This window comes from Balaenoptera musculus, chromosome 4 (assembly GCF_009873245.2).
Source record: "Balaenoptera musculus isolate JJ_BM4_2016_0621 chromosome 4, mBalMus1.pri.v3, whole genome shotgun sequence".
NCBI classification, from domain to species: domain Eukaryota; kingdom Metazoa; phylum Chordata; class Mammalia; order Artiodactyla; family Balaenopteridae; genus Balaenoptera; species Balaenoptera musculus.
Window position 1 is genome coordinate 140,088,658 of NC_045788.1, and position 14,458 is coordinate 140,103,115.

Here is a 14,458-nt window from a genome sequence, read left to right on the forward strand (position 1 = left end):
GCTGCATATTTGATGGTCCCTGAGTGTGGGAGATTGCAAACATCGCCCCAATTTCTCCCCTTCCCTGAACCCACGAGCCCCTGCTGTGTACTTCTGAGTGCTCCTGACTCTGATTCTGGGCTCAGCCAGACTGACTGTCATCACATCTCTCCATCTGCTATCAAGAAAGTAAAATGACCTCTAAAGAAAAGCAAGTAAGACCATTAAACAATCGAAATGAGCAAATAAAATTGTACAGGTGAGTCTCTATTCTGATTATTGCGATCACATTTCAGGTCTTAAGCTTAGTATTTTTTCAACATTCTAAGTTAACAAATTACTATGATTAATTAACATAACAGCAAGGAATTTATTGTTCAGCGAAGTGTGAGGGACTTCAAATTCACTGTGAAGATGATATTAAGGAAAGCCAAAAGCATCTATCACATCCTAGTTCACTGTAATGTGCTATAAAGACCAACAATTTAATTTTTGATTTGGACTGTGTGATGGTTTAATGATTTTTTTAATGGTCCTCGTTGTAATAGTAACCTATCCTGTCTAGCAAATCCATAAGCCAAATAAAAATGCTCTTTCACCATGGGAGTTTAGTTCCAATTTCTTACCTCTGCCAGCTGACACAAAGTTGGTGGTATTCAAGAGTTACAATAAAATGTGTGTGTGTGTGTGTGTGTGTGTGCATGCACTCACTTGCACACACGTGCATAGGGACATGTAAAGAAAAGCAATCATTTATACCATTATACCACATTCAATGCTCATCATGACTGTTTTCCAAAAGTATCCAACAGGCATTACCCAAAGATGTGCAAAACAGAAAAAGTGAGCCTAGCGTCTGCATGGCCTTTCCAGATAAGTAGCAAGGAACAAGAACTCAGCTTAAAAACCATGAGAAAAGAAGAGCCACAACTTCTTAGAAGCTAGACTTCAGTGGTACCATTTCTAGACACCAAAAATAAACCAGGAAATTATTTATTTACATATATATACAGGTATAAATAGACATATATATATTTCAGTGCTGACTACATATTCTAAATAGAATCTTCAAGAAAGAGGCCACATAACTCTGAAGACATTTGAAAAGGCGAGAACAGCATGAAATCAGGGTTTCCATTTTCCAGATTATAGAGAATACCACGATATCAGCCCTGAGGTTGCTCACAGACACAATAATCCTACTTTCCTCTTCCCAGGAGCAGAAATAAAAAGAAAATTTCCTTTTAAAAGTAACATAATGATTATACGCATAGCACAAGGAACTAATTTCTATCCATCGGTCAATTCACTGGAGAATATCTGAGTCGAGCCACATAAACCAACAGAAAACACTGACATCACATTTAATCACACAGCAGCGTCAACTTTAAGCATACTAATTCTTAATTATGATGCGCATATAGACGGAGACCCAATTCGATACGCAGAACAAGCGGCGAGCAGGTGAGCCCGGCGCCCTGCGCCCGGGAAGCCCACTGTCCTACCTGAGACGAGTGAGACGGTGTCTTTCTCCCATGAGACAACAGTGATGTACGCCTCCACCGAGGAGGGGATAATGCACTTGAAGACCGCAACATTGCCTCTCATGGTTTTCTGGTCCTCCACACGGACTGTATAGGGCTCCCGTAAAACTGGAAGGCAAGAAGAGGACCCCGGTATCACACACAGGCTCATTCCCAGAGGATCCCATCTGAATATACGCACTGTATCTTCCATGTATCAATTGCATCAAATCTATTTATTGGAAAAAAATTTTTAAGAAACCTACATTTCATGTCTTAAAGACGTTCACTCTGTTAACAATAAACTACACTAAGAACTAAAAAAGCATGAGTATATCTAAAAGCAGTTAATCTACTCTCTAAACACATCTGGACGTGGGAAGTAGTTTCTTAAACAGAAGTTATGATGATGGGAAACTTCCCTCCATGTCCTCTGAGGACCAAGGAAAAAATTTCAGACTATCAAGGAAAAGAATTTAAAAATCAAGAAAGGCAGCCTCTCCTGGGAATCCTCGAAACTATGTGACAATTAAAACGACTCTTCATAAGTAATTTTTATGACAGTGGCAAAGCAGTTTTGGAAAGAATCATTCTGCTTCCTATCACTTAGGGAAGCATGCTGATTAAGGGAGCCTGCCCAGACATTCCCAACACTAGGAGTAGCCCAGAAAGTGCCCAGAGGGGACTTCCAGAAACTAGATGTCGAGGCTAGAGGCAAGGGGTGCAGGGATTCAGTGCCCACCCTGCAAGCCCAACTGCCTGGGTTCAAATCCAGGCCCTACCACTTTACAGTGAGCAAGTTCTCTTGCCACCCATATAATGGGGATTTTGATAAGAATATCTACCAAGTAAGTCAATTTTGATGATTCAATCAGTTATTGTGGCTAAAGCACCCAGAACCATGCCTGCCATGAACAGTTTGGATAAATCTACCTGGATCCACACCATCTCCTGGTGTGGGGAAGACCTCTGCTTCCAGGATAAGGAGACGTGGGTGTGTCTAATCCAGGTGATGCCTCCCTCCGGCTCTATAAATATGGGCAAAAGACTTATTTCTCCAGTTTTATTTCCTCAAATTTGAAATGAGGGGGTTGGGATAAGAAGATTCAAGGTCTGAATTCTGTTTCTAAGATATCCAAAGAGACAACTTATCTTACCATCTAATTAGCTCTCTTAAAAGTTTTAGTCATTTATTGGACAAATATGTGTCAAGAAAACTGGCCATGAAATTAATTTCAAAAGAAATTAATATACCAACAGATATAAGAATGAGTTTCTAAAGGGAAATCTCCTAATAGGCAGACATAAATAATGCTCTAGAAGAAGCACTTTTAAGATTGGTGCTAGCTCTGTGATATGCTAAGTAGTTTAGCATCAGAGTATGCCATTATTAAGAGTATTGATAAGAGGATGGCTCCCAGTACTGAGTTTTAAATATTACTATATAATATTTTCCCAACTTGGAGAATTTTTTCATTCCTATCCCAAACCAGAGAGACTTTCAGAAGTTTAAAAATCTTTTGAGACCCTCATTGCTGCACTCTTTGTGCAATATGATGTGATGGTCCAGGTGGCAGTTCCACATCTGCAGGAGGTCCACTGGGCAATCATTCAGGGTACTCAAGGGCCTGACCCCAGAAACATCACTGTTATACACAGAGGGGGAAACTGACTTTGTACAGAAAAACACCTCAATAAATAGCCCTTTTGAGGGAGTGGAGGTCTACAGTCATAAATTGGAAAGAGGCAACAAAGAGACAGATGAATTAATCAAACTCATCAATGAATGAGAATTTGGTCCTAGTGGGAGAGTAGAAGACAGAAAATAGGAAAAGGAGCAGAGAACAGAAGAGAATAGGGGACTGGACAGCATGGTGAAGGGCAACAGAAAGAGCTCACTATCACAGGGATGGGGTCACCTAAGCAGGTGTATGAGTCCAATTTAAGTTTGTGTTTGCTGATGTTTGTTTCTAAGCTATAAAGTCACTCCATCTCCCCAAACCTTCAGTAAACAAATGGCAACAAATGGCAAACAAGTGGTGGGGGAATTTTTAATGGAAATCAAGGAAAGGAGCCAAGTTCTATGTCTCAGACAGGAAAGGGCGGGGACAAGAGAAAGTGCCTACAGAGAACGGGAGGTGGGCAAGAGGCTTAGCCCCGGCAAGTTGCTTGCTAATGCACTGCGGCGCTGCTAGCCTGGGGCAGAGACAGGCTCCGCCACGCTCCACTGTGTACCCACTCCACCCATACCTCTGCCCAGGCCTCCACTGGATGCAGGGTGCCAGTGTTTGCTGGATGGGGCAAGGAGGAGGAGGCTGCGAAGGGCTCAGGGCACCAGGGACCAGAGGGGCAGCAGTAGCCATTGGGTGGGGTTAGGGAGGTGGAGGCCCAATGGGGCTTGGGGCACCCAGAGCCTGAGGAAAGGGTGGCTGGGAACCCACCCCAGGGGGTGGCATGAGACAGGACCCTCCAAGAGCTGAGAAACCAAGCCCCCAGAGCATGTTCCATTCTCCCATCACACTTCACTCACAAAACACAAATGGAAAGATAGAAGCATTAGTATTTCAAGATGGCAACAGGAGAGCTTGAAGCCTGAGCGCAGGGCCCTCAGCCTTGTGTGACCACACTGACCCCATCCCATGAAGTCAGCCCTGATCCCAATCTGCCTATGCAGCAATCAGAGGAAGTGGGAAGATGGGATGGAGAAAGTTTGGAGAACTGGGCATTGCCAAGGAAGGCAGGTCCTTTCCTGATAGGTTGGATTCAGATTGTTCCTAACCCCCTTGATCCTTATGTCTGAAGTGATAAAACATAAACAAATGCCCCAGGGTTGGATGCCTTAGGAACACCGGAAGACTTTGGGCAGGTAGGAGGGCTTTATGCCCGATGTCCATCCTATTGGGGAAATGGTTATCTGAGGCACAATGAGACCCTAAGACACAACATCACTTTTATAGAAACTGTGGGGTTTTTTTTTTTCTCTTTTATTTTGTAGCTGATTACTTAACTTGGGAGATGCTTTAAATATTCAGTTACATCCTGAACACACCCTCATGTCAAGGACTGCTCAGGGACTAAGGAAATCCTCACGTTTTATGGAATAATTAACTGAAGAAAGAAAGAAAATTCACGTGGCAGAACACCTGGAAGAAAACAGGCAAAGACTGAAGTGCATGGTCCTGAAAATGACTGAAGGTAACAGGAGTTCAGGGAAGGAGGGAAGCTGGGTGCCTGGAGCCGGCCCTGAAGGACCAGAAGGACTGAGGAGGCAGACAGGAAACAGGGAGAAGAGCAAAGTGGAAGTGAGCACAGAATACTCCAGAGACTGAGACACTGGCCCAGTGCTGTTCAGCTAACCCAGCCTCCCGACCACAGCCGCTGCGAACAGCCAGCAGCAGGCTCACAGAGGCCTCTATTTCCTTCATCTGAGGATGGAAATAACATCTACTTCCCACGGTTGTGCGGTTAACACAGACGATGTCTCTAGAGGACCTGGCACAATGTCTAGCACATAACCTGTTTATCGAGTCTCTCTGACTGCTGGCCGGAGAAGCCTACCTGAGCTACCTTGAGCTGAAGACCCTACAAGCTCTGGAACCTGCAAGAGGGCCTTGGGAAGGGTACCGCAGCCTGTGTCCCTTTGATTCTGGCCTCATCCTTCTCTTTCCCCACAGATAGGCTTCCTCTGCTTTTCTGGGCCACAGGGAAGATGGAAGGTGTCTGGCCCACAGTTCCCAAAATCTCTCTCTCAAGATTTCAGCTTCAATTTCAGAGGACACAGGAACTGATAGACTAGCTTGGTTAACTGCCCTCCATCAGTTCAATCACCTGTGACCAGGGACTCAAGACCATTCTGCATTATGTGGATGCAAGAGACAATTAAGGGGGTTAGTGTGGCCTGGGCAGAGAGGTATATAGATGCCCACCATATGTGCAGCTATTATTAGCTACTGTTATTATATGAACATCAAGACAACTCTAGTAGGTCAGACACATGCTATCACTGGCTTTTTCTTAAACCAACTTTATAAGATATAATTGACATTCAATAAACTGCACATATTTACTGATGTTTTAACACATGTACATACCCATGAAGTCACCACCATAGCCAAGATAAAAATAGATCCATCATCCAAAAGTTTACTTATTCTCCTATGGAATCCCTCCTTCCCATCCTCTTTATAGGCAACCATGGATGTGCTTTCCATCATTATAGATTAGTCTGCATGTTTTAGAGTTTATATAAATGGATCATATAAGACTTACCTGGCTTCTTCTATTCAGTATAACTATTTTGAGATGCCTCCCTGCTACTGTCTTATCAATAATCCATTCCTTTTCATCCCCTTGTGTGGATAAGTAGCAATTTATCCATTTATCTGATGATGGACTTCTTTCACCCACTTTTGGCCATTACAAATAAAGCTGCTATGAACATTCATGTAAGACTCTTTGTGTGGACATATGCTTTGGGTAAGTACCTAAGTATAGAATGGATGGAATATATGGTAGGTGTTTGTCTTTTCAAGAAACTAACTGTCCAAAGAGGCTGTACCATTTACATTCCCACCGGAAGTTTATGAGAGTCCCAGGTGCTACATATTCTCACTAACACTTGGTCGGTCATTGTTCTAAATTTTAAATATGCAGAGGAATCTATATCATTGTGGTTTTAATTTTCATTTCCTTCAAGATTAATGATGCTAAGCATCTTTCATGTGCTCACTAGTCATTGCATATCTTTTTTCTTGCTCTACCTCTCCAAATTGCTAACCCATTTTTTAAAATAGGGGTGTTTGCTTTCTTATGATCGAGTATTCAGATTCCATTACATTTCTAGATAAAAGCCCTTTAACAGATATATGACTTGGAAGTATTTTCTCCCAGGCAGTGGCCTGCCTTTCTATTCTCCTAACAGTATCTTTAAATGAGCAGAAGTTTTTAATCTTGATAAAATTCAATATAACAACTTGTTTTTTATGGATTTAACTTTTGGTGTCATATCTAAGAATTCTTTAAATAACTCAAGGTTGCAAAAATTTTCTCCCATTTTTTTCTTTAAAAGTTTATTGATTTATATTTAGGTCTATGATCCATTTTGAGTTAATTTTTGTATACAGTGCAAAGTGTGGACTGAAGCTTTTTTGTTTTTTTGCACATGGATATAAACTTTTTCCAGCATCACTTGTCAAAATAACTTTCTTTTTTCACTCAATTCCCTTTGCACCTTTGTCAAATTTCAGGTGTCCATGTATGTATGGATCAATTTCTGGATTCTATTACTTATGTTTATAATACTTATCTTTACAATAAGTCTTAAAGTCAAATAGCATTAACCCTCTTAAATTATTATTTTTATTTTTCAGAGTTCTTTTGGCTATTCTTGGTCCTTTGTATTTCAATATAAATTTTAGAATCAACTAATTCCTATTTGTTAAAAAAAGGCTGCTGGGTTTTCACTGGGATTGTATTGAATCTATAGATCATTTGGGGGAGAACTGACATCTTAACATACCATATCCTCCAACTCATAAAATACTATTTTTCTTCTTTATTTCTCTCAGAAATGTTTTGTAATTTTCAGTGGAAGTGTCTTCCACATTTTGGGTCAGACTTATCCCTAAGTATTTCTTGTTTTTTGATGCTATTATAAACAGTGTTTAAATTTGTGTGTGTGTGTGTGTTGATCTTGTATACCACCATTTTGATAAACTCACTTATTAGTTCCAGTAGGTTTTTTTTTGTAGAGGCCATCAGATTTTTTTTAAATCGATGATTGGAATCTACAAATAAAAACAGATGAATTTTTTACCATCAGGATGTCTTTTACTTATTTTTCTTGCCATGTTGCATTGGCTGCAACCTCCAGTACAATGTTGAATAGAAGTGGTGAAAGCACACATCTTTGCAGTCTTCAAATTTGGGGGAAAGCACTTAATCATTCACCACTAAGTATGATGTTAGCTGTAGTTAAGATTTTTTTATTTTTTTTAATAAAATTTCTCTTCTACTCCTAGTTTTCTGAGAGTTTTTATTATAATAGGATGTTGTATTTTGTCAATGATTTTCTGCACCTATTGAAATGATCACATGGTTTTTGATATGTTAATATGGTGAACTGCCTTAATTTTCAAATGTGAAACCTACCTTGCATTCTGGAGATAAGCCCTTTTTATATGTTTTTGTATTATCCTTTTTATATGTTGTTGGATTCAATTTGCTAAAATTTTGTTTAGAATTTTTACACGTATATTCATGAGAAATATACGCCTTTTTTCTGTTTTAGTATCATGGTAATGCTGATCTCCTAAAATAACTTGGGAAGTAGTCTTTCCTCTTCAACTTTCTGGGAGAATTTGTGTAGAATTTTTATTATTTCTTCCTCAAATATTTGGTAGAATAAAGAGTGTATCCATTTGAGCCTGGAATTTCATTGTAGGAAATTTTTCTATTACAAATTCAAATTCTTTAATAGATATGGAGCTATTCAGCTATTTCTTCTTGAATGAGTTTTGGCATTTTATTTCTTTCAAAGACTTTCTCATTTTATCTAAGTTATTTGATTTATTGACATCCCCATGTTCTTAATATTCTATTATAATTTAAATATCTGTATAATTTTGACTACTATAGAATATTGATGATTATACATATATATTGATTATATCTGTAGAATAGTAATGTAACCTCTCTCATTCTTGACATTGATAATCTGTCTTCTCTCTTATTTTACTCTTCAGTCTGGCCAGCTTACCAATTTTATTGATGTTTTTCAAAGAAACAGCTTTTGGCTTCATAGATTTCCACTCTAATCTTTATTATTTCCTTTTTGCTTATATTGGTTTTAATTTGCTCTTTTTTCTGGAGTTAAGACCACTTGAGATCTCTATTTGAGCCCATTTTTCATTCCCAATGTAAGTTTTTAGAACTATAAATTTCTCCCCCTAAGCATTGCTTTAGTGGCATTCCCAAAATTATTAGATGTTGTACTTTCATTTTTATTCAGCTCAAAATACTTTCTCATTTACCTTCTGTTTTTTCTTTGACACAGATTATTTAGAAGTGTGTTATTTGGTATCCAAATATTTGGGGATTTCCCAGAGATCTCATTGTTAGTGATTCTAATTTAATTCTATTGTAGTCAAAGAACATACTTTATATGACTTATTTTTTTAAAATTCATCTGACACTTGTTTCATTCATAATATGATTTATTTTAGTAAATATCTGTGTTTTCTTGAAGAGAATATGTATTATGCTATCACTAGATGGAATGTTCTGTATTTGACTGTCAATTGGGTCAAGTTGATTAACAATGCCATTCAAGTATTCTTTATTCTTGCTCATTTTCTGTCTATTTCTGGCAGTTATTAAGACAGGGGTATTGAAATCTCTAACTATACATTTTGATGTGTCTGTTTCTTCTTGCAGTTCTATCAGCTTTTACTTCATGTATTTTAAAGTTCTCTTACAGGTGCATAAAATTTATAATAGTCATACCCTCTTAATTAATTCAACTTTTTTTACATAATGACCTTCTTTAGCCCTTGTAATATTCTTTGCTCTGAAATATACTTTGTTTAATATTGACATAGTTACTCTAGCTTTCTTCTGATATTTTCTTTTAATTAGACTGATTAGATTGATGATTTGATTTTTGTCTGTGTGCTGTTGTTGTTTCAGATAAAAGGGTAAATTTTGTCTCTGCTACTCGATCTTGGCCATAAGCAGAAGCCCCCGTCAAATGTTATTAAGCACAGTTCTCTAAGGAGAAAACAATCACTAGAAATGTTTTGACTTGACCAAGGTCATATAGCTGATTACCGTTTGCTAAGTAGAAATACAGCATGGGCAGGGCAGTACTGCTTCAAGGGATCCGTGTGCATTTCACTCCTTAGAACAAAAAGGGCAAGAAAGTATTTTATGTGAAGGAGAACTAGGATTGCTGATTAAGGAGACATGATGGATGAACCTTCCCTGTTTTGTTGACAGTCAGACCTAAGTCAAAGTCACTGAAAACTGTGAAGAATAAGAATTCCCTGTACTTACGAAGGAGAGATGGTGAAGCCAATTACCTAATGGATTATTCCAGGAGAATTCCAGTGCCAATCTAGAGGCACACAGACGTTTCAGATGACCCGATACACAGGAGGATACCCCTGGGTCAGTGCTCATTCTACTCAAACCTGCACCACAGCCATCATTGGGTAACATACACATCCCTCACCTGCCCTTCCGAACAGCCATCCAGTTCTGTACTAGCATCTACATAAAAATGATGAAACAAGATTTTCCAGCATCCAATAAATAATCTAAAAGACTACTACAACTATAATGTGTTCATATTAAGAAGTAAAATTAAATGAGAAAGGTAATTTCATTGGGGCAACATTGACTATCCATCTTGTAAGTTCAAACTGACACAACAATCATGTGTACGATGGGCCTTAGATGTCAAGAATACCAGCACAAGACAGAAATCACATAACTCAGCGGAAGGGGGGGTAGCATAGATGCCAGACAAGGTGATGGAACTTCCATCCCTTTAAAACCTCCGTGGTCATGCAAAGACAATCAATTCTATGACAAATTTAGAAAATAGCAGTTAAAACAGAAGTAAGCATTTAATTCTTTTATCTGACAGGAAACCCAAGACAGAAACAGCAGATTAATACAGACAAGTATAGCTGTTTGAAGTTCCAGGTTTTACTATAAGTGGTACTTTGTAGTTTATAAAGATGTTTTTATGACACACCATTAAACTTGTTAGCCTGCCAGGCAAAAGGCATTCGCGGTGTCTCCCTGTTTGTCAGGTTTAGAAGTTCCTATACAAACTTCATTTGCTTCATTTTAACTATTCGGGGCATCAACTTTTCATATCTCTTGATTAAAGCCAACCTTTTTCTTCCTTTCTTAAATGCATTTTTGTGCATGTCTTGAAATTCATGAGTATGTCATGGAGATCAAAATATAGCTGGGAAATGACTAGCTAGCAAAATGAGTCACAGTCTAATGTTTGATTGCTTACATCAAAGAGATCACATGCAGGAATTCAGAAACATTTCATATTTTGCTCGTGTTGTGATGTCTTCAAACGGCACCTCCACACTTGCTGCAGAAATTACTACAAAGTTCCCCCAGCTACCTGGTGTATTCGTCAATAATCAAAGTCACATTCTCTTTTCCTAGTCACTCCATTATGTCAGTTTACCATAGGATTTGAAAGCCTAGGCTTAAAAAAATAATAAAAACACTGTTTTCTAACTGGTGTCTAACTGTGTGTATGTTTTTTGGGGCTTTATTACATCTACAGAATGACACAATATGTCCTGTATGTACAACTTTTGACGTCTGTGAACCTCAGGCTGTATTCCTGGTTTGGCTTGTAGCAATGGCAGTTAAAATACACTATGATGTTAAAAGGCACATAACCAATTCAGGGGTTATTTACTGACAACATTCCAGCAACATGTGACACAGTCAAAAATGTTAAAAGAGCCTTTTCTTTTTCACAAGGAATAGAAGAGTATTAGACTGATGCTATTTTACTGACGATAAACATTGATGCTACGGTTTATTCCAGTTAAATTCCTTGTCCTCTGTTCTCCCTTTGTCTTCCTCACTCCCCGCGCTGCCTGCCTCTGGGACAGAGTCGGGTGGGGAGGAGTGAGGAGGGAGACAGGAAACAAACACAATGAGCTGGAGACACTGAAAGTTTCAGTCACTGTATCAATTGGTCAAAAGACAGTAAGTCTGGGATATACTTTAGACCTTCCTAACTTGATATCACTAATTTCAAGTTTTAGTTCCAGCAACGTAAGGCACTCCAAAATCCAGTCAAAAGATGCTCTGACATCTCAAAGCAGCCATCAGAATCACACTGAATGGATGATAGGGTTTTCATTGATTCTCAGCTGATGGTTGTTTCTCTCTCCCCAATTTTTTACAATATACTCAGCAAATGTCATAATGCCTGGGACAGAGGCCAACTTTCCATTATAAACTTTGACCCAACTTTATTTGTCCACTGCCTGACTCCCTCATAAGGACTATGTCCACGAGGCCATATACCAGGCCTTTCTACCCATCTACTCCCTGCACCCGGCACAGTGCCTGAATCAAAATAGGAGCTCGAGGAACAATTTGTTGAGTGACAACATTAAAACCGACCCAAGAATTGTATTGCAAACTTAATGTTAGTGCCACAGAAGGATTTTCCCCGTATCCACAGTGTTCAGTGATTTACTGGATAGTGATTTACGGATACAGAGGGCAGACGATAAGTTATAGGCATCTGCACAATTTATATAATGTGATTTCCTAAACTAGTTCCCTGACCTGTTGTCCTACTATTTGTTTCTAGTTTAATTACCACAAATAAAGTGTCTGCAAACGCTGTCATGCATTTATTGACTGCTTACATTGCATTCATTTACAGTTGTACAGTGTCCTTTACATGAAGCAAAGAAACTCAGTTTCTGCAATCCAAACTGGAAATAGAGTTGCAAAGGTTTACAAATGCATTGAATGCTTTTTTGACATGTCTTGTTCAAATAGCAAAAATGCTGAATAAAAAGAGAAATCCCTCAGTCAGCAAAAAGCTAGAGGTGATATGTGCAGGCATCTGCATGTTTGTTTCCCAGAGGAAGAGAACCACTAATTTTGAGTTTTCGTCCCAAAAATGCAAGGCACTCTGACATCTCAAAGCAGCCATTAGAAGAGTGAAGTAAGGACAGGATTTTCATTGGTTCTCAGCTGATGGCATTTTAACATTTGTCATGTCCCACCTGGACCCCCAGCAGGCATAGCATGAATCAAGGTTGAGGAGCTGTACTCACCAGCCTTGATGTGGACATCCTGACTGCGAATTTTCCCTGAAGGATTTTCAGCTGTGCAATAGTAAGTATTATCATGGATTAAGGTACTAAAGCTTGAAGGAGGGAAGGGGAAAATTTGGAGAGTGCCGTTGGGGTGGACGTGGCGGATCCCGGGGACATCGTAGATCTCCTCGCCCGTTGCTAGGTACCATCTGAGAGACACAGGAGGGATGCCTGCAGCAGGGCAGGGCACCAGGGTCCCCGTGGTGCTCGCAAACACTACCTCTTGCAGAGATGCATTGACAAAGTAGAGGCTGGAGTGAAGGTCCTCACTGAAAACTACAAGAAGACAACACAAGAATATGTCAGTAAAGTGCACCTTCTGAACTTGTCCTTCGATCAACTGGCATCAAGAAGTTATTTTGAGAAACAGACACGAGGCTCAACTAAAACCAAATCATTCGAAATTGCTCAACCTACTGTGGACAGAGAGGCACCATCTTCACAGTTTGTACACGAGTTAAATTATCCTGGGTCTTAAACTTTAAATAGATTACTCTTCAGCTCTCTATGTCCCGTGCCCTGTTCTGTCTCCATGGTACTGACCGCTATTGGAATTTATATTGGGTTTTATATTCATTTATTGTCTGTCTCCCCTTCTAGAATGTAAGGCCCATGAGAACAACGTTGTCATTTGCTCACACTATTACCTCGGGCACAGAGCAGAACATCCCATGGCGGCTGAAGAAGAAGAAGCTACACGACTGAATAACTAGATCCGGTTGCTAGGATCAAATTGCTCTGGTTGAAAGGTACATTGAGAGCTAACTTTGAATGAAATTAGTCACAAATTTTAAAAATTAAAATTGAAGATCATAGGTAAAGCATTTTAAAAAGGACAGTTGGTTTTCTGAAAATCAAATCCAATCAACAATGAATTTTTTTATTGAAAATATGTTGCAATGATAAAGAGAACTTTAACAAAGTATCATTCAATTCCACCAGCCTATGGCAGATTCTGTTTCGATTTTTCTCTTCTGGCCCATCCGCCTACATGCCTATATAATGATACTATGTCATAATGTGCGCACATGAAACATGCAGTTTTTACAGACTCTGTTTCATACTCATAACATTGTTTCATACACATAATGCCATGTTTCACAGACTTCATAAGTACAGCTGACCTTGAACAACACTGGTTTGAACTGCGTGGGTCCACTTATACACAGATTGTTGTCAATAGGAAATAACTACTGTATTACAGCATCTGCAGTTGGTTGGATCTTCAGATGCAGAGGAACTACGGATACAGAGGGCAGACGATAAGTTACAGGCATCTGCACATTTTATATAATGTGATTTTCTAAACTAGTTCCCTGACCTGGGCTACTTGTTTCTAGTTTAATTACCACAAATAAAGTGTCTGCAAATGTTGTCATGCATTTATTGACTGCTTACATTGCATTCATTTACAGTTGTAGAGTGTCTTTTACATGAACCAAAGAAACTCTGTTTCTGAAATCCAAACATTAAACAAAAGATGTATAAATGCCGTGAAGACCTACCTCTTAGACACTGGTGTTTATATATGGCTTTCTAAGAACAAATGCATACCGGGTCACATAGTCACAAGAGAGTAAAGAAGCCCTAGACATTTGGAATTAATCTCACTGGGGAGAGATGAGAGTAACGATTACTGAGTGCCCAAGCCATGTCAGGCAACGTCATGAGACTCGAAGTGTTATTTCATTTACTCCCATGCACAGCAGTCCTGCCAGGTGAGCCCAGGCTCTGCTCCACAGAGGATGAGGTGGAGACTCAGAGGGGCTGTCACCGGAGCAAGGATTCAGGGTACGAGGTTGCAGAGCCAGGATTCAGTCTCCCTGACGAAGATTTTATTTCATTGCATGGCTGCCTTTATTGTACGAAGCCAAATCGTGGGGAAGCTGTGTTCATGAGATTTGCCCTACTCCAGATAGCTTACTTGGAGATCCACCTGCTTTCTCTTGGTCTCTGTCACTAGCGGTGACCACGAGTTTGCCCACATTCCACGCTGCCTATCTCTGAGCTGGCAGCAGAGTGAACTCCATTAGTCAAAAAATGGCAGAGAAAAATATACTTTGTAAAAGTGAC

At 39.5% G+C, this 14,458-nt stretch overlaps 1 protein-coding gene across 1 annotated transcript in view; it reads right to left on the reverse strand.

Annotated features, from left to right (window-relative positions):
* DSCAM (DS cell adhesion molecule) overlaps positions 1 to 12,919 on the reverse strand; it is a 605,868-nt gene extending 592,949 nt beyond the window's left edge. The window contains exons 1-3 of the mRNA XM_036849729.1: positions 12,880 to 12,919; positions 12,344 to 12,661; positions 1,485 to 1,631 (exon numbers count right to left, since the gene is read on the reverse strand). Coding sequence (XP_036705624.1) covers positions 1,485 to 1,631; positions 12,344 to 12,661; positions 12,880 to 12,919 — 505 coding nt within the window. The remainder of the gene's footprint in view (positions 1 to 1,484; positions 1,632 to 12,343; positions 12,662 to 12,879) is intronic.
* Between the last annotated feature and the right edge of the window lie 1,539 nt (positions 12,920 to 14,458).